Raw genomic sequence first — 20767 nt, 5'->3', positions numbered from 1 at the left:
AAGAGTTAGGGATGCATGGGATTCTGGGTATTTGTTCTGTTGTGTTTATGTTGTGTTACAGTGCGGATGTTCTCCAGAAATGTGTTTGTCATTCTTGTTTGGTGTGGGTTCACAGTGTGGCGCATATTAGTAAGAGTGTTAAAGTTGTTTATATTGTCACCGTCAGTGTGACCTGTATGGCTGTGGACCAAGTATGCCTTGCTGTTACGTACGTGTGCAAGCAGAAGCTGCATACAACATGTACCTGGACTGGCACGCTGATACTGCCGGCTATAGAGGGCGCTAAATGCTGTGTCATCACAGTATCCCCTTATTATAGATGACAGGGTGAAAATCGGAGAATAATAATTACAGGGAGACGCACTGAAATCCGGAAGTCTCCGGGTAAATCGGGAGGGTCGGCAAGTATGCAGTTGAGCCGCATCAGAGTGGTCAAAGAGCCGCGTGCAGCTCCGGAGCCGCGAGTTGCCGACCCCTGGTCTAGTATCTTACGAGAATGAACTAAATAATATTATTTGATATTTTACGCTAAAGTGTTAATAATTTCACACATAAGTCGCTCCTGAGTATAAGTCGCACTCCCGGCCAAACTATGAAAAAAACTGCGACTTATAGTCCGAAAAATACGGTATATTTTTTGCTGTGTGTGTACAAAATGATCCCAGGCCATACTTTATTCATCAAACGCAGCCTGGGTGTGCAATCTGGTGCATTAGAGCAAATGATTTACTGTATTGTAAATTGTGATTGAACAGTATGCCAAGAATAAGCTTGTAAAATGTTTATTAAAAATATGTATCATGGAATAAAAACAGTATTTCCCAATAGATGTTTTTACTTGACATTCTGTCTTGTCAGTCTCCCACTGCGTTTCTTCAAGCCTGCAACAAAAAGAAAGTTCACCACACTTAGGGCATAATCGACGAAAGGTTTACGTGTATCAAAACACATGCAAACTTGATAGCACACGCAAAGCTGATTTAAATATTTGTCGATTAATGAGCAAAATAAGGAGTGCAATCCATTTAATATCTTTGTCTTAATGATATATGCAGAATATATGTTGATTATCAGAACGCCCGCAATACTGGAAGGCAAAAATGCAAATATAAATCACTCAACATGCGCAGTGAGATTTATCAATGCTGAAAATGTCCTGCAGGCAGTATTTTGCATCTTAAAAAGTCTGAAGTCTGCGTGCAAACTGAAATGAGGCGATCACGCTGCAAAGACAGCTGGACAGAGAAGCCTTTGTTCTACGTGTGCATGTCATATTTGGACTGTTAGAAATAAAAATAAATATATTCAGCAATATAATTTTATAGCTGCTGGATGACTTAAGGGGCCGATTAAAACAAATAAAATTAATGTATTTTGATGTCTGCCGGTGTTTTTTTTAAAATGGTATTCCTTTTTTAATTTAGAACATATACAGGTAAAAGCCAGTAAATTAGAATATTTTGAAAAACTTGATTTATTTCAGTAATTGCATTCAAAAGGTGTAACTTGTACATTATATTTATTCATTGCACACAGACTGATGCATTCAAATGTTTATTTCATTTAATTTTGATGATTTGAGGTGGCAACAAATGAAAATCCAAAATTCCGTGTGTCACAAAATTAGAATATTACTTAAGGCTAATACAAAAAAGGGATTTTTAGAAATGTTGGCCAACTGAAAAGTATGAAAATGAAAAATATGAGCATGTACAATACTCAATACTTGGTTGGAGCTCCTTTTGCCTCAATTACTGCGTTAATGCGGCGTGGCATGGAGTCGATGAGTTTCTGGCACTGCTCAGGTGTTATGAGAGCCCAGGTTGCTCTGATAGTGGCCTTCAACTCTTCTGCGTTTTTGGGTCTGGCATTCTGCATCTTCCTTTTCACAATACCCCACAGATTTTCTATGGGGCTAAGGTCAGGGGAGTTGGCGGGCCAATTTAGAACAGAAATACCATGGTCCGTAAACCAGGCACGGGTAGATTTTGCGCTGTGTGCAGGCGCCAAGTGCTGTTGGAACTTGAAATCTCCATCTCCATAGAGCTGGTCAGCAGCAGGAAGCATGAAGTGCTCTAAAACTTGCTGGTAGACGGCTGCGTTGACCCTGGATCTCAGGAAACAGAGTGGACCGACACCAGCAGATGACATGGCACCCCAAACCATCACTGATGGTGGAAACTTTACACTAGACTTCAGGCAACGTGGATCCTGTGCCTCTCCTGTCTTCCTCCAGACTCTGGGACCTCGATTTCCAAAGGAAATGCAAAATTTGCTTTCGTCAGAAAACATGACTTTGGACCACTCAGCAGCAGTCCAGCTCTTTTTTCCAGGGTCAACGCAGCCGTCTACCAGCAAGTTTTAGAGCACTTCATGCTGCTGACCTGCTCTATGGAGATGGAGATTTCAAGTTCCAACAGGACTTGGCGCCTGCACACAGCGCAAAATCTACCCGTGCCTGGTTTACGGACCATGGTATTTCTGTTCTAAATTGGCCCGCCAACTCCCCTGACCTTAGCCCGATAGAAAATCTGTGGGGTATTGTGAAAAGGAAGATGCAGAATGCCAGACCCAAAAACGCAGAAGAGTTGAAGGCCACTATCAGAGCAACCTGGGCTCTCATAACACCTGAGCAGTGCCAGAAACTCATCGACTCCATGCCACGCCGCATTAACGCAGTAATTGAGGCAAAAGGAGCTCCAACCAAGTATTGAGTATTGTACATGCTCATATTTTTCATTTTCATAATTTTCAGTTGGCCAACATTTCTAAAAATCCCTTTTTTGTATTAGCCTTAAGTAATATTCTAATTTTGTGACACACAGAATTTTGGATTTTCATTTGTTGCCACTTCAAATCATCAAAATTAAATGAAATAAACATTTGAATGCATCAGTCTGTGTGCAATGAATAAATATAATGTACAGGTTACACCTTTTGAATGCAATTACTGAAATAAATCAAGTTTTTCAAAATATTCTAATTTACTGGCTTTTACCTGTATACTGAACAAATATATAAACGCAACACTTTTGTTTTTGCTCCCACAAAATACCTATTCCTCACAAAAATCTGTGTTAGTGAGCATTTCTTCTTTGCCAAGATGATCCATCCCACCTCACTGGTGTGTCATATCAAGATGCTGGTTAAACAGCATGATTATTGCACAGGTGTGCCTTAGACTGCCCGCATTAAAAGGCCACTCTGAAATGTGCAGTTTTGCTTTATTGGGGGGATTATGGCAAGAACTGTAACACGCTGTCATATATGCCGATCCACATTATCCCAAACATGCTTAATGGGTGACATGTCTGGTTTGAGTATGCTGGCCATGCAAGAACTGGGATGTTTTCAGCTTCCAGATCCTGGCAACATGGAGCCGTGCATTGTCATGCTGCAACGTGAGTTAGTACAAACCCTGTTTCAATATGAGTTGGGAAATTGTGTTAGATGTAAATATAAACGGAATACAATGATTTGCAAATCCTTTTTGACCCATATTCAGTTGAATGCACTACAAAGACAACATATTTGATGTTCAAACTCATAAACTTTTTTTTTTTTTTGCAAATAATCATTAACTTAGAATTTCATGGCTGCACCACGTGCCAAAGTAGTTGGGAAAGGGATGTTCACCACTGTGTTACATGGCCTTTCCTTTTAACAACACTCAGCAAACGTTTTGGAACTGAGGAGACACATTTTTGAAGCTTCTCAGGTGGAATTCTTTCCCATTCTTGCTTGATGTACAGCTTAAGTTGTTCAACAGTCCGGGGGTCTCCCTTGTGCTATTGTAGGCTTCATAATGCGCCACACATTTTCAATAGGAGACAGGTCTGGACTACAGGCAGGCCAGTCTAGTACCAGCACTCTTTTACTATGAAGCCACGTTGATGTGACACGTGGCTTGGCATCCTCTTGATGAAATAAGCAGGGGCGTCCATGGTAACGTTGCTTGGATGGCAACATATGTTGCTCCAAAACCTGTATGTACCTTTCGGCATTAATTGTGCCTTCACAGATGTGTAAGTTACCCATGTCTTGGGCACTAATACTCCCCCATACCATCACACATGCTGGCTTTTACACTTTGCGCCTATAACAATCCGGATGGTTCTTTTCCTCTTTGGTCCGGAGGAAACGACGTCCACAGTTTCCAAAAACAATTTGAAATCTGGACTCGTCAGACCACAGAACACTTTTCCACTTTGTATCAGTCCATCTTAGATGAGCTCAGGCCCAGCGAAGCCGACTGCGTTTCTGGGTGTTGTTGATAAACGGTTTTCGCCTTGCATAGGAGAGTTTTAACTTGCACTTACAGATGTAGCGACTAGGGTTGGGTATCGTTTGAATTCGAACGATTCCGATTCCGATTCTTTGTTTCAATTCCAATTCCTGACGATTCTCGATTCCGATTCTTTTAAGAGGCAGGGTCAAAAAAAGTTTAGGATATTTTAAATGAGCTAGCTAACCTACATACAGTCTTTCTGAATGAAATAGTCTGACATTCTCCATCAATTTTAATTCTATTAACTTTTTATGAACTTTACTATAAATTCCTCACAGGGCTGTTTTCAACTAGAACATAAATATCAAATCTATGAACTTGAATATAAATATTATAAATACATTTTCACAGGGGTACACTTTCCTCAAGAGAGCTTTATTTTTGAAAACCTCATGAAAACACATTTACACATAAGTGTATGATGCTGCAGGAAACCTCATGAAAATACATTTACACACACAAGTGTATGATGCTGCAGGAAACCTCATGAAAACACAAGTGTATGATGCTGCAGGAAACCTCATGAAAACACATTTACACATAAGTGTATGATGCTGCAGGAAACCTCATGAAAACACATTTACACATAAGTGTATGATGCTGCAGGAAACCTCATGAAAACACATTTACACATAAGTGTATGATGCTGCAGGAAACCTCATGAAAACACATTTACACACACAAGTGTATGATGCTGCAGGTACTTAAACATGTTACCGTGCTCCCACTGATGGGCTAACCTGGTGCAGAAAAGCAAATAAACAATAAGAAACAACTTGCAAAACCCAGTCCAGACTAGCAGCAGGTACAGTATAAAATCAGAGACAGTTCTTGTTTAGGAAAATGACCATATCCGCCTTCTCAGGCAGGATGCGTGAGCGTTCTGGACAGATAGTGTCTCCTGCTGTGGAAAATACACGTCCGCTGGGTGTGGAAGAAGCTTGAACGCATAAATAGGAGAAAGCAAGATCTGGGGCCGTATTTATCAAGCGTCTTAGAGTGCCATTTTACACTTAAGTGCTGAGAATTTGCGAAATTTAGTCCTACTCTCAAACTTAAGAATAAAAGCTATTTATCAACTTTCTTAAGTCTAAGAATCACTCCTACTCTCCACGATATTTAAGAGACCTTCAGAGGTGTCATAAGTGGTTAGGAGTTGCCAGCGGGGGATGGCACTGAGGCGAGAGAGACGTGCGTGAACGTTCAGGGAGGGAAGGATGTCCTGGCTTTGTTTGATGACGAGCAGCTGATCAAACGGTATCGTTTAGACAGAGCAGGTATTATTTTTGTCATAGATTTAATAATTTTCGATTGCTTGTTGATTACTGTATGTGGCTGCAGTGGTATATTATATATAGAACAACCCACACCAGTTTCAAATTAGTTGCGTAATTAATGAATTGGAAAAAAAATGTTTTGAGAGTAGCGTATGTGTGAGGTGAGTGACGTCAGTGAGTGTGTGGGCGAGAGAAGAGAGGGGGCGGTAGCGTGAGTGCGGGCGGGGACTAGTTTGTTTTGTATTATTTTGTAGTTTATTGTCAAAATATACACTCCCATTGTCCACTTAAATATTTCTAAGATATTTCTTTATTCTTAGACAAGGGATTCCCTTCCGTGATTGGTCATTTCTATGGACACAGAAATTACGTCACCTAAAATTCTGTCTATGGCACATAGTAATGTTGTAATTCAGCTCTGAGTGTGACACTTAAGATTCAGTCCTACACTTCGCTGAAAGTGTGAGTAAGACGCTTGATAACTAACTTTCAAGTGCAGCTTTCAGCGAAGAATTTATTTACTCTTAAGTTAACTCTTAGCAGACTTCTTAGGAGTAATTCTAAGAAGCTTGATAAATACGGCCCCTGACAGCAGGAGGAGGACGGTCGGCGCAGCGCGTCGAAGACGGGATATGCATATATTTGTACTTCATGAACTCGGAGGTGCTTCATCATGTTCGACGTGCACCCTCCTAAGCACGAAACAGTCCTGTCGCACGTGTTATATTTCGCCGATATTTCATTTTTTTTAGTAAAATAAAGCCACACTTTCGACCGCCGACGCCCGCTATCCATGCTTGACTGACTCGCTCGGCTACATAGGCTCGGCTATGCTAACACTTCCGACGGTGGGCGCTTCTTCGTTGGTGTTCAGCGGCTTCTTCTTCCGGTCAGCAGACTTATTCTTTTTTTCCGGTCGGCGGACTTGGTATCGAAACTAGGAATCGAAATTTAAACTTTTGAACGATTCCGGGAGAATCGGAAAGTTAGTCCCGGTTCCAATCGATACTCGATACCCAACCCTAGTAGCGACCAACTGTAGTTACTGACAGTGGGTTTCTAAAGTGTTCCTGAGCCCATGTGGTGATATCCTTTACACACTGATGTCGCTTGTTGATGCAGTACAGCCTGAGGGATGGAAGGTCACGGGCTTAGCTGCTTACGTGCATTGATTTCTCCAGATTCTCTGAACCCTTTGATGATATTACGGAGCGTAGATGGTGAAATCCCTAAATTCCTTGCAATAGCTGGTTGAGAAAGGTTTTTCTTCCAACTTCTTTGTCACGTGTTGCTGGCATCAAATTCTAAAGTTAATGATTATTTGCACAAAAAAAAAATGTTTGAATTTGAACATCAAATATGTTGTCTTTGTAGCATATTCAATTGAATATGGGTTGAAAATGATTTGCAAATCATTGTATTCCGTTTATATTTACATCTAACACAATTTCCCAACTCATATGGAAACGGGGTTTGTACATTTTTTTTGTAAAGGTGATGGCCTCGGGTGAATAGCACAACAGTGGGACTCGTCACAGTATCTCTGTGCATACAAAATGCCATCAATAAAATGCACATACGTTCGTTGTCCATAATAACATACCCCTGCCCATACCATATCCTCTGTGTTGTGCTAGACGCCATCGAGTGTGAGCATTTGCCCACTCAAGTCGGTTACGAAGACGAACTGCAGCTAGGTCGAGACCTTGATGAGGACCACGAGCATGCAGATGAGCTTCCCTGAGACGGTTTCTCACAGTTTTGTGCAGAAATGCTATGGTTATGCAAACCAATTGTTGCAGCAACTGTCCGGGTGGCAGGTCTCAGACAATGATGGCTTGTGTGGTTACATGTGGTCCGTGGCTGTGAGGCCAGTTGGATGTACTGCCAAATTCTCTGAAACACCTTTGGAGGCGGCTTATGGTGGAGAAAAGAACATTTAATTCACGGGCAACAGCTCTGGTGGACATTCCTGCAGTCTGCACGCTCCCTCAAAACTAGCCACATCTGAAGCATTGTGTTGTGTGATAAAACTGCACATTTCAGAGTGGCCTTTTATTGTGGACAGCCTAAGGCACACCTGTGCAGTAGTCATGCTGATTAATCAGCATCTTGATATGCCACACCTGTGAGGTGGGATGGATTATCTTGGCAAAGAAAAAATGCTCACTAACACATGTATACAGATTTGTCAACAATATTTGAGAGGAATAGGTCTTTTGTGTTTACAGTCAAAGTTTTAGATCTTTGAGTTCAACTCATGAAAAATGGGAGCAAGGACAAAAGTGTTGCGTTTTTATTTTAAAGGCCTACTGAAAGCCACTACTACCGACCACACAGTCTGATAGTTTATATATCAATGATGAAATCTTAACATTGCAACACATGCCAATACTGCCGGGTTAACTTATAAAGTGCAATTTTAAATTTCCCGCCACACTTCCGGTGGAACCATTGACGTATGCGCGTGACGTCAATGGTTGAAGCGGAAGTATTCGGACACATTGTATCACAATACAAACAGCTCTGTTTTCATCGCAAAATTCCACAGTATTCTGGACATCTGTGTTGGTGAATCTTTTGCAATTTGTTTAATGAACAATGGAGACAGCAAAGAAGAAAGCTGTAGGTGGGATCGGTGTATTAGCGGCTGGCTGCAGCAACACAACCAGGAGGACTTTGACTTGGATAGCAGAAGCGCTAGCCGACGCTAGCCGCCGACCGCATCGATGATCGGGTGAAGTCTTTCGTCGCGCCGTCGATCGCTGGAACGCAGGTGAGCACGGGTGTTGATGAGCAGATGAGGGCTGGCGTAGGTGGAGAGATAATGTTTTTATCATAGCTCTGACAAGGTCCCGTAGCTAAGTTAGCTTCAATGGCGTTGTTAGCAACAGCATTGCTAGGCTTCGACAGGCGGCACAGCATTAACCGTGTAGTTACAGGTCCAGTGTTTGGTTCGGTGTCTCCTGATAGTAGTATTGTTGATCTGCTGTCCATCCTTCCAGTCAGGGGCTTATTTATTTTGTTTCCATCTGCATTGAAGCACGATGCTATCACGTTAGCTCCGTAGCTAAAGTGCTTCACCGATGTATTGTCGCGAAGATAAAAGTCACTGTGAATGTCCATTTCGTGTTCTCGACTCTCATTTTCAAGAGGATATAGTATCCGAGGTGGTTTAAAATACAAATCCGTGATCCACAATAGAAAAAGGAGAATGTGGAATCCAATGAGCCCTTTTACCTAAGTTATGGTCAGAGCGAAAAAAGATACGTCCTGCACTGCACTCTAGTCCTTCACTCTCACGTTCCTCATCCACGAATCCTCCATCCTGGCTCAAACTAATGGGGTAATGTCGCTTTCTCGGTCCGAATCGCTCTCGCTGCTGGTGTAAACAATGGGGAAATGTGAGGAGCCCTTCCTCCGGTGACGTCACGCTACTTCCGGTACAGGCAAGGCCTTTTTTTATCAGCGACCAAAAGTTGCGAACTTTATCGTCGATGTTCTCTACTAAATCCTTTCAGCAAAAAAATGGCAATATCGCGAAATGATCAAGTAGGACACATAGAATGGATCTGCGATCCCCGTTTAAATAAAAAAAAATCATTTCAGTAGGCCTTTAATTTTTTTGTATTTAGTATAACTCCTTCAAAAAGGTCTTGCAATAAGCATTTTCTTGCATTTTGATCATTTCTGCTGCAAATAGTATACATATAGTGATTCTATATTGCAGAAAATGTGCTATAGTCTAATATAAGCCTCCCTCCAGTTGGAGAGCATAATAACATGAATGTAGAGGGAAAGAAGTAATTCCAAGGGCACATAATGCTGCTAGTACACAATAATAATGCTGCTGGTACACAATAATAATGCTGCTGGTACACAATAATAGGGTGGTCTGCGCCACTTTTGCAGTTATCAATTGCACATAGTAGATCACATACAACACGTCCACAAAGAGTACACGCTATTTTATAGTTTGCACACACAGTTAAGCGTGTGGTATTTGGATCCTCAAAGATCAGGCTCCCAATATTTTCAAAAATGTGAATATTGTTCTAATCAGACCTGCTGCTGGCTCTGTGTTGTTCTTTTTCCTCCTGCCTGAAGTGGATGTCGGTTCTCGCTGAGGTGTGTTTGCTTCCGAGGACTTGACAGATCTTCTTCTGGGTCTGGCTTCTTCTTCAGGTACATTTTCTTCTTCCTTTGCTGCTTTTGTTGGCTTTTTGCCTGCTTTTTTCTTCACTGTGCTGTCAGAGTTCTGTTTCCTGGACACCTGAAGTACAGCCGCAGTGGGGTTACATTTCTACAGTCGCGATCAAAAGTCTACATACACTTGTAAAGAACATCATGTCATGGCTGTCTTCAGTTTCCAATCATTTCTACAAGTCTTGTTTTTTTTGTGATAGTGATTGGAGCACATACTTGTTGGTCACAAAAAACGTTCATAAAGTTTGCTTCTTTTATGAATTTATTATCGGTCTACTGAAAATGGGCTGGGTCAAAAGTATACATACAGCAATGTTAATATTTGCTTACATGTCCCTTGACAAGTTTACCTGCAATAAGACGCTTTTGGTAGCCATCCACAAGCTTCTGCTTGAATTTTTCATCACAAAATTGCTGCAGTTCAGCTAAATGTGTTGCTTTTCTGACATGGACTTGTTTCTTCAGCATTGTCCACACGTTTAAGTCAGGACTTTGGGAAGGCCATTCTAAAACCTTCGTTCTAGCCTGATTTAGCCATTCCTTTACCACTTTTGAGGTGTGTTTGGGGTCATTGTCCTGTTGGAACACCCAACTGCGCCCAAGACCCAACCAGGCTGATGATTTTAGCTTGTCCTGAAGAATTTGGAGCTAATCCTCCTATTTCATTGTCTCATTTAAAGCAGCAGTTCCATTGGCAGCAAAACAGGCCCAGAGCATACCGTATTTTTCGGAGTATAAATCGCTCCGGAGTATAAGTCGCACCGGCCGAAAATGCATAATAAAGAAGGAAAAAAACATATATAAGTCACACTGGAGTATAAATCGCATTTTTGGGGTAAATTTATTTGATAAAAGCCAACACCAAGAATAGACATTTGAAAGGCAATTTAAAATAAATAAAGAATAGTGAACAACAGGCTGAATAAGTGTACGTTATATGAGGCATAAATAACCAACTGAGAACGTGCCTGGTATGTTAACGTAACATATTATGGTAAGAGTTATTCAAATAACTATAACATATAGAACATGCTATACGTTTACCAAACAATCTGTCACTCCTAATCGCTAAATCCCATGAAATCTTATACGTCTAGTCTCTTACGTGAATGAGATAAATAATATTATTTGATATTTTACGCTAATGTGTTAATCATTTCACACATAAGTCGCTCCTGAGTATAAGTCGCACCCCCGGCCAAACTATGTAAAAAACTGCGATTTATAGTCCGAAAAATACGGTAATACTACCACCACCATGCTTGACGGTAGGTCTGGTGTTCCTGGGATTAAAGGCCTCACCTTTTCTCCTCCAAACATATTGCTGGGTATTGTGGCCAAACAGCTCAGCTTTTGTTTCATCTGACATCACATGGACAAAGATAAGACCTTCTGGAGGAAATGAAACAAAAATGGAGCTGTTTGGCCACAATACCCAGCAATATGTTTGTAGGAGAAAAGGTGAGGCCTGTAATCCCAGGAACACCATGCCCACCGCAGTGTTTCCCATAAACTGCCAAGATACCTGTGGCGGTGGGGGCGTGGCTTTGGGCGTGGTGACCATGACATCATCGAGTAATTTGCATAATTTACTACAATGATATGATTTTCTCTAAAAAGGCTCAAAAAATGTATACTTACTAATTAATAATAACAGTTTTGTTTTAAACGTCCATCCATCCATTTTACAATATAATTATAACACTTTATGTACATATTTATATACAGATTTGAACAATAAGTTATTCACTGAAATATATTTATTAATTGTGGTTCTTACAAAAAATATATCTTATAAAAATATAAAAGCTAAAATGTCTCAAAGCTCTGCCCCTTTAATTAGTGCATACTAAATAATTAAACTTTAGCCTACTACTACAACCATATTATTTACCAGCAACATAAAGTGAAACAGAGGCAGAGGTGTCCTGCCACAGTCAGTAACAAATAAACAGAAAACAGTAGTGGTGGTAGATAGACATAAAGCTTCATCAAACATCTGATCCACTGAACAAAGAGCTCCAAAAATCTTGATCCTACACTTCTCTTTTGTAAAGTAAATCTGAACAGCCGATATGGGCATCTACATCAACTATATGATTTGCCTGAGAAGCTGGACAGGACACACAAAAAAAAAACCAATTAAAAAAAAAAAAACACTTTTTTTTGTGGCGGCCTTAATTCTTTCGTGGCGGGCCGCCACAAATAAATGAATGTGTGGGAAACACTGCACCGTCAAGCATGGTGGTGGTAGTAGTATTATGCTCTGGGCCTGTTTTGCTGCCAATGGAACTGCTGCTTTAAATGAGACAAAAAATCAGAAAATACTTCTTTTTTTTCATGTTTTTCCTAATAAATTCAGTTTACAAAAAAAAGATAACATTTGAGGCGCTGTGGCTTAGCCTAGCGTATAAAATAAAATATATCACAAAATAATTAGAGTCTGCAAAACAACGTGTGACTCTTTCTACTTCCTCTCTTGTTCACACATACATGTCGTTGTGGCTTGTACAGCCCTTTGAGACACTTGTGATTTAGGGCTATATAAATAAACATTGATTGATTGATTGACAATGAAAGAGGAGGATTTGCTCCAAATTATTCAGGACAAGCTAAAATCATCAGCCCGGAGGTTGGGTCTTGGGCGCAGTTGGGTGTTCCAACAGGACAATGACCCCAAACACACCTCAAAAGTGGTAAAGTAATGACTAAATCAGGCAAGAATGAAGGTTTTAGAATGGCCTTCCCAAAGTCATGACTTAAAGGTGTGGACAATGCTGAAGAAACGAGTCCATGTCAGAAAAGCAACACATTTAGCTGAACTGCAGCAATTTTGTGGTGAAAAATTCCAGCAGAAGCTTGTGGATGGCTACCAAAAGCGCCTTATTGCAGGTAAACTTGCCAAGGGACATGTAAGCAAATATTAACATTGCTGTATGTATACTTTTGACCCAGCACATTTGCTCACATTTTCAGTAGACCCATAATAAATTCATAAAAGAAGCAAACTTGATGAATGTTTTTTGTGACCAACAAGTATGTGCTCCAATCACTCTATCACAAAAAAATAAGACTTGTAGAAATGATTGGAAACTCAAGACAGCCATGACATGATGTCCTTTACAAGTGTATGTACACTTTTGATCGCGACTGTATGTGCTGGTGGTGATTACCTACTGTATATACCTTTTTCGTGTGGGTGTAATCATGGTCCACATCTGTATCTTTTCTCTTTTTGGCCTTTGGAGACTTTGAATCTGGTGTGTGAGAAAAGATAAGACACACTTTCTCTTATACAAACCCCGTTTCCATATGAGTTGGGAAATTGTGTTAGATGTAAATATATACGGAATACAATGATTTGCAAATCTTTTTCAACCCATATTCAGTTGAATGCACTACAAAGACAAGATATTTGATGTTCAAACTCATAAACTTTATTTTTTTTTTGCAAATAATAATTAACTTAGAATTTCATGGCTGCAACACGTGCCAAAGTAGTTGGGAAAGGGCATGTTCACCACTGTGTTACATGGCCTTTCCTTTTAACAACACTCAGTAAACATTTGGGAACTGAGGAGACACATTTTTGAAGCTTCTCAGGTGGATTTCTTTCCCATTCTTGCTTGATGTACAGCTTAAGTTGTTCAACAGTCCGGGGGTCTCCATTGTGCTATTTTAGGCTTCATAATGTGCCACACATTTTCAATGGGAGACAGGTCTGGACTACAGGCAGGCCAGTCTAGTACCCGCACTCTTTTACTATGAAGCCACGTTGATGTAACACGTGGCTTGGCATTGTCTTGCTGAAATAAGCAGGGGCGTCCATGGTAACGTTGCTTGGATGGCAACATATGTTGCTCCAAAACCTGTATGTAACTTTCAGTATTAATGGTGCCTTCACAGATGTGTAAGTTACCCATGTCTTGGGCACTAATACACCCCCATACCATCACAAATGCTGGCTTTTACACTTTGCGCCTAGAACAATCCGGATGGTTCTTTTCCTCTTTGGTCCGGAGGACACGACGTCCACAGTTTCCAAAAACAATTTGAAATGTGGACTCGTCAGAACACAGAACACTTTTCCACTTTGCATGATTCCATTTTAGATGAGCTCAGGCCCAGCGAAGCCGACGGCGTTTCTGGGTGTTGTTGATAAACGTTTTTCGCCTTACATAGGAGAGTTTTAACTTGCACTTACAGATGTAGCGACCAACTGTAGTTACTGACAGTGGGTTTCTGAAGTGTTACTGAGCACATGTGGTGATATCCTTTACACACTGATGTCGCTTGTTGATACAGTACAGCCTAAGGGATGGAAGGTCACAGGCTTAGCTGCTTACGTGCAGTGATTTCTCTGAACCCTTTGATGATATTACGGACCGTAGATGGTGAAATCCCTCAATTCCTTGCAATAGCTGGTTGAGAAAGGTTTTTCTTAAACTGTTCAACAATTTGCTCACGCATTTGTTGACAAAGTGGTGACCCTCGCCCCATCCTTGTTTGTGAATGACTGAGCATTTCATGGAATCTACTTTTATACCCAATCATGGCACCCACCTGTTCCCAATTTGCCTGTTCACCTGTGGGATGTTCCAAATAAGTGTTTGATGAGCATTCCTCAACTTTATCAGTATTTATTGCCACCTTTCCCAACTTCTTTGTCACGTGTTGCTGGCATCAAATTCTAAAGTTAATGATTATTTGCAACAACAAAAAAAAGTTTATCAGTTTGAACATCAAATATGTTGTCTTTGTAGTGCATTCAACTGAATATGGGTTGAAAAGGATTTGAAAATCATTGTATTCCGTTTATATTTACATCTAACAAAATTTCCCAAGTCATATGGAAACGGGGTTTGTATGTAATTGGTATCTCCACCATTTTTTCTGGCGTTTACCTTTAGGAGCCAGAGGACCTGGATCGCCCTGGAATGACACCATTTTGCATTAGTCAATACATGCCACAAATGTAGTTGTTAGGTATAAAAATGTGTCCGCCTACTTGAAACCACATAGTCCTGCCGTTGTGGTCGCGTACAGACTTCATTCCATCCACGTAGTAACACTGCAACCACGCCTCAAAATCGGAGTAGTCTGCCTTCTGTGGATCGTAACCTTTCCCACCTCCATAAACAAACAGTCTAAATAAGAGGAGCACCTTTGTGTCGCTGTCTCCCCCCCACCCCGATCAACCTTTAAACACGGATTCTTACCTAAGTTGACCACCTCCAGCGGGACTGTGTGGCAAAGTCTGAGCAGGTCTGCATTCTCCTCTTCCATTTTGGCCTTTTTGGCTCCCTTAACATTTGTTGGCAAAACAAACTGTTAATAATGTGGGTCAAATACTTGTTTGTACTTCGTTCACCTTTTTGCTATGGATCTCCTTTTTTACATCTTTCTTGTCTTCACACGCATCCTCTGACTGGAGGCCTTCCAGAACAGTCCGGGCAGCCACAAAGGGTGGGATGTTTAACCTGGAAGACACACATGCGCTTCTTGCCAACAACAGAAGGTATTTTGTGTGGAAACAGTGCTACACTTTCATAGTAAACACAATTCCAAGTGAAATGATGAATTGGTTGTTTATTCATCCACGATGAAAGGGGAACTTGTGAGGGCTGATTAGAATCTGGGGAGTACAAAAACATTCTTCACTCTCCTTTTCAGATCACAAAGTTTAGGCGGTGACCTGAGAATTTATCTTCATTCAACGGTCATTTGTTATGCTGCAGGCTCTTTGGTGTAGTGTAATATTATTGCTTCCTTTCTTTTCACTTGCAAAAGTGCTTCACACAGTAGACACAGCTGTAACAAAGTAACACTGCAATGTAGCGTCAACATGTACAGTGAAGTAGCACCTTGTGTAAATGGTAAATAAAAAGACAATACAATGATTTGAAAATCTACTTATATTCAATTGAATAGACTGCAAAGACAAGATATTTCATGTTGGAACTGAGAAACTTTTTTTTTTGTTGCAAATATTAGCTCATTTGGAATTTAATGCCTGCAACATGTTTAAAAAAAAAACTGGCAAAAGAAACTAAGAAAGCTGAGGAATGCTCATCAAACACTTATTTGGAACATCCCACAGGTGAACAGGCTAATTGGGAACAGGTGGGTGCCATGATTGGGTATAAAAGTAGATTCCATGAAATGCTCAGTCATTCACAAACAAGGATGGGGCGAGGGTCACCACTTTGTCAACAAATGCCTGAGCAAATTGTTGAACAGTTTAAGAAAAACCTTTCTCAACCAGCTATTGCAAGGAATTGAGGGATTTTACCATCTACGCTCCGTAATATCATCAAAGGGTTCAGAGAATCTGGAGAAATCACTGCACGTAAGCAGCTAAGCCTGTGACCTTCGATCCTTCAGGCGGTACAGCATCAAAAAGCGACATCAGTGTGTAAAGGATATCACCACATGGGCTCAGGAACACTTCAGAAACCCACTGTCAGTAACTAAAGTTGGTCGCTACATCTGTAAGTGCAAGTTAAAACTCTACTATGTAGAAGCGAAAACCGTTTATCAACAACACCCAGAAACGCAGTCGGCTTCGCTGGGCCTGAGATCATCTAAGATGGACTGATACAAAGTGGAAAAGTGTTCTGTGGTCTGACGAGTCCACATTTCAAATTGTTTTTGGAAACTGTGGACGTCGTGTCCTCCGGACCAAAGAGGAAAAGAACCATCCGGATTGATATACTCGCAAAGTTCAAAAGTCAGCATCTTTGATGGTATGGGGGTGTATTAGTGCCCAAGACATGGGTAACTTACACATCTGTGAAGGCGCCATTAATGCTGAAAGGTACATACAGGTTTTGGAGCAACATATGTTGCCATCCAAGCAACGTTACCATGGACGCCCCTGCTTATTTCAGCAAGACAATGCCAAGCCACGTGTTACATCAACGTGGCTTCATAGTAAAAGAGTGCGGGTACTAGACTGGCCTGCCTGTAGTCCAGACCTGTCTCCCATTGAAAATGTGTGGCGCATTATGAAGCCTCAAATAGCACAACGGAGACCCCCGGACTGTTGAACAACTTAAGCTGTACATCAAGCAAGAATGGGAAAGAATTCTACCTGAGAAGCTTCAAAAATGTGTCTCCTCAGTTAACTTACAGTTTCATGGCTGCAACATGTGCCAAAGTAGTTGGGAAAGGGCATGTTCACCACTGTGTTACATGGCCTTTCCTTTTAACAACACTCAGTAAACGTTTGGGAACTGAGTGCAGTGATTTCTCCAGATTCTCTGAACCCTTTGATGATATTACGGACCGTAGATGGTGAAATCCCTAAATTCCTTGCAATAGCTGGTTGAGAAAGGTTTTTCTTAAACTGTTCAACAATTTGCTCACGCAATTGTTGACAAAGTGGTGACCCTCGCCCCATCCTTGTTTGTGAATGACTGAGCATTTCATGGAATCTACTTTTATACCCAATCATGGCACCCACCTGTTCCCAATTTGCCTGTTCACCTGTGGGATGTTCCAAATAAGTGTTTGATGAGCATTCCTCAACTTTATCAGTATTTATTGCCACCTTTCCCAACTTCTTTGTCACGTGTTGCTGGCATCAAATTCTAAAGTTAATGATTATTTGCAAAAAAAAAACAGGTTTATCAGTTTGAACATCAAATATGTTGTCTTTGTAGCATATTCAACTGAATATGGGTTGAAAATGATTTGCAAATCATTGTATTGCGTTTATATTTACATCTAACACAATTTCCCAACTCATATGGAAACGGGGTTTATAGAATGGGGAATCATTTGTGTAGATATGCAGACCACATCCTTTCCACCATGGCGATATTTGCACTTTACGAGTAGTTTTAGACCTGCCTGAATACATACCTATAAAGGATTTCAGCCCTGAGGTAGTTCCCAATGCCGTTGAAGTACTTCTGGTTGAGCAGGACTTCACAGATGGGTCGATCAAAGACACGGTCAGACAGATGCGACACCACTTTCTCCCTGCCAAGTGCAAGTCAGGGAAATGACCGTTTGGTTTTTAGTGTGTGTGATTGTAATGGATGCGGTCCCAACCTGAAGCTTCTGTACTCAAACATGATGCAGGGTCCTCTGTCAGGCTGCCACTTCCCATTTGGCTGCCAGCTGCCGAACCTGCGTGCATCCACGTAGCTCAGCACTCTGCCAGGATCCTCCTTGGAATAAAAGCGCAGATGGGCGTGCTTGGGAAGCTCATCCACGGCGGTGAAGCGGAAGAACCCTGACATGCCAAAGCGAAAGACAACGTCCACCGGCTGCTGCGCCTCTTTGGCGTCACTCTTGATGGGCGTCAGCGTGAGCTTCACTTCCTTCCCTCTGGAAGTGGCGTTGATGCGGTACGCATCGCAGGTGAAGGCCACGTCGGGGCTCTTGCTGACATCAGACTTCATGACAGGTCCAGCAAACACCACACCCTTGCACATTTTGTTGACATAAAGGCTGGCCAGGTGGAGTTCGGGTCCCTCTGGCATTTTGGTTGGAAGGAAGTCAGAAGTTATGCAACTGCAACAACAAAAAAAAAGAACAATGAGGTTATGTCCTTTCTACAGTGTTGTTGTCATTTACACTGTTATGGGAGACTTGACGGATGTCTATTAATGTTTGGACACATCTGTTTCTACAAACCCTGTTTCCATATGAGTTGGGAAATTGTGTTAGATGTAAATATAAACGGAATACAATGATTTGCAAATCCTTTTCAACCCATATTCAGTTGAATATGCAACAAAGACAACATATTTGATGTTCAAACTCATAAAAAAAAATTTTTGTTGCAAATAATCATTAACTTTAGAATTTGATGCCAGCAACACGTGACAAAGAAGTTGGGAAAGGTGGCAATAAATACTGATAAAGTTGAGGAATGCTCATCAAACACTTATTTGGAACATCCCACAGGTGAACAGGCTAATTGGGAACAGGTGGGTGCCATGATTGGGTATAAAAGTAGATTCCATGAAATGCTCAGTCATTCACAAACAAGGATGGGGCTAGGGTCACCACTTTGTCAACAAATGTGTGAGCAAATTGTTGAACAGTTTAAGAAAAACCTTTCTCAACCAGCTATTGCAAGGAATTTAGGGATTTCACCATCTACGGTCCGTAATATCATCAAAGGGTTCAGAGAATCTGGAGAAATCACTGCACGTAAGCAGCTAAGCCCGTGACCTTCCATCCCTCAGGCTGTACTGCATCAACAAGCGACATCAGTGTGTAAAGGATATCACCACATGGGCTCAGGAACACTTCAGAAAACCACTGTCAGTAACTACAGCTGGTCGCTACATCTGTAAGTGCAAGTTAAAACTCTCCTATGCAAGGCGAAAACCGTTTATCAACAACACCCAGAAACGCCGTCGGCTTCGCTGGGCCTGAGCTCATCTAAGATGGACTGATACAAAGTGGAAAAGTGTTCTGTGGTCTGACGAGTCCACATTTCAAATTGTTTTTGGAAACTGTGGACGTCGTGTCCTCCGGACCAAAGAGGAAAAGAACCATCCGGATTGTTATAGGCGCAAAGTGTAAAAGCCAGCATGTGTGATGGTATGGGGGTGTATTAGTGCCCAAGACATGGGTAACTTACACATCTGTGAGGGCGCCATTAATGCTGAAAGGTACATACAGGTTTTGGAGCAACATATGTTGCCATCCAAGCAACGTTACCATGGACGCCCCTGCTTATTTCAGCAAGACAATGCCAAGCCACGTGTTACATCAACGTGGCTTCATAGTAAAAGAGTGCGGGTACTAGACTGGCCTGCCTGTAGTCCAGACCTGTCTCCCATTGAAAATGTGTGGCGCATTATGAAGCCTAAAATAGCACAACGGAGACCCCCGGACTGTTGAACAACTTAAGCTGTACATCAAGCAAGAATGGGAAAGAATTCCACCTGAGAAGCTTCAAAAATGTGTCTCCTCAGTTCCCAAACCTTTACTGAGTGTTGTTAAAAGGAAAGGCCATGTAACACAGTGGTGAACATGCCCTTTCCCAACTACTTTGGCATGTGTTGCAGCCATGAAATTCTAAGTTAATTATTATTTGCAAAAAATAAAGTTTATGAGTTTGAACATCATATAATATGTTGTCTTTGTAGTGCATTCAATTGAATATGGGTTGAAAATGATTTGCAAATCATTGTATTCCGTTTATATTTACATCTAACACAATTTCCCAACTCATATGGAAACAGGGTTTCTACTTTACTGTTTTACCCAGAATGAATCTGGTTGTTGCATGTTTTTTTCTTTCTTTTGACAATCAGTCAAAAGGTGAGCTTAAGTCTCTGAATTATTTCATGAATATCTTAGACCTCATGATTAGATGTTGCACACAAGCTCGGCAATGTTATACTGATTGTAACCCGTTAACTAAAAAAGTTACGATAACCTTTTTTTTGTTGTATTTAACATCAGATGACTTCAGGTAGCATTGGAGATAGTCAAACATCGCAGGTACAACCTCAATTTATATTGTATTTTTAGACCACACGTCCTGTAAAATACATACTTTGCGCGCACGTAATGAAATTCTTCATTTATTTTGTTAGCACGTTGAATAAGCAAGCCTTTTAGTGCACTTTTGCTGAGACATTACAAATTAAACGACTTACCTGAAGTAGACGCCGCAGCCATCTTAACTGTATTTGAGAGCACTTTTTATATTCCGTTTTTTCACGCCAAGTTATATTTGATGTGTTTATATTTCATATGCTTCAGGAAGGCGTCGTCAGTGACGTCATGGCTTTACCACCGCGTGCATGTTACCAAACATGTTGTGTAACGTTACCGCCAACCAGCCATTGAACAATGCGAAGATATCGCGAGATTTTGTAGGTAAGCTTTTCTACCATCTTTCAACTTTCTCCACCACATTACATTTGTCATAAAACACATATTATATTACTGTTAACTAAAAATCCTCCATCCATCCATTTTTTTATGTTAGCTTCAATTAAAACCAAGTATTATATTGGCG

General features: G+C 41.1%; 1 protein-coding gene across 2 annotated transcripts; it reads right to left on the bottom strand.

Moving 5' to 3' along the window:
* Window positions 1–766: 766 nt before the first annotated feature.
* Window positions 767–20614, bottom strand: neil1 (nei-like DNA glycosylase 1). 2 transcript variants are annotated; one of them, XM_062061139.1, is made up of 10 exons: window positions 20403–20614; window positions 17830–18294; window positions 17638–17757; window positions 15143–15251; window positions 14991–15075; window positions 14780–14901; window positions 14676–14703; window positions 12949–13028; window positions 9631–9838; window positions 767–881 (listed from the first exon to the last, which is right to left on the bottom strand). In XM_062061139.1, exons 2-10 carry the CDS (start codon window positions 18261–18263, stop codon window positions 835–837), a joined length of 1233 nt encoding a protein of 410 aa, XP_061917123.1. In that variant the 5' UTR covers window positions 18264–18294; window positions 20403–20614; the 3' UTR covers window positions 767–834. The 2 variants fall into 2 exon arrangements, with proteins under 2 accessions (XP_061917123.1, XP_061917124.1); XM_062061140.1 differs by having other exon boundaries at window positions 12958–13028; window positions 20403–20613.
* Window positions 20615–20767: the final 153 nt, after the last annotated feature.

Source organism: Entelurus aequoreus, linkage group LG10 (assembly GCF_033978785.1).
Source record: "Entelurus aequoreus isolate RoL-2023_Sb linkage group LG10, RoL_Eaeq_v1.1, whole genome shotgun sequence".
In the NCBI taxonomy this organism is placed as follows: domain Eukaryota; kingdom Metazoa; phylum Chordata; class Actinopteri; order Syngnathiformes; family Syngnathidae; genus Entelurus; species Entelurus aequoreus.
Note: the sequence above shows the minus strand (reverse complement) of the source record. Positions and strands in the feature narration are given on the sequence as shown.

Bases quoted from the DNA above. Each gene is read 5' to 3' on its own strand.
- neil1 (XM_062061139.1), bottom strand. From the start codon at position 18,263: ATGCCAGAGGGACCCGAACTCCACCTGGCCAGCCTTTATGTCAACAAA. The intron at 15,252-17,637 runs GTATGTATTCAG...TGTGTCTTCCAG, and splicing joins AGGGCTGAAATCCTTTATAG to GTTAAACATCCCACCCTTTG. The intron at 9,839-12,948 runs GTAGGTAATCAC...GCTGTACTTCAG, and splicing joins ACACGAAAAAGGTATATACA to GTGTCCAGGAAACAGAACTC.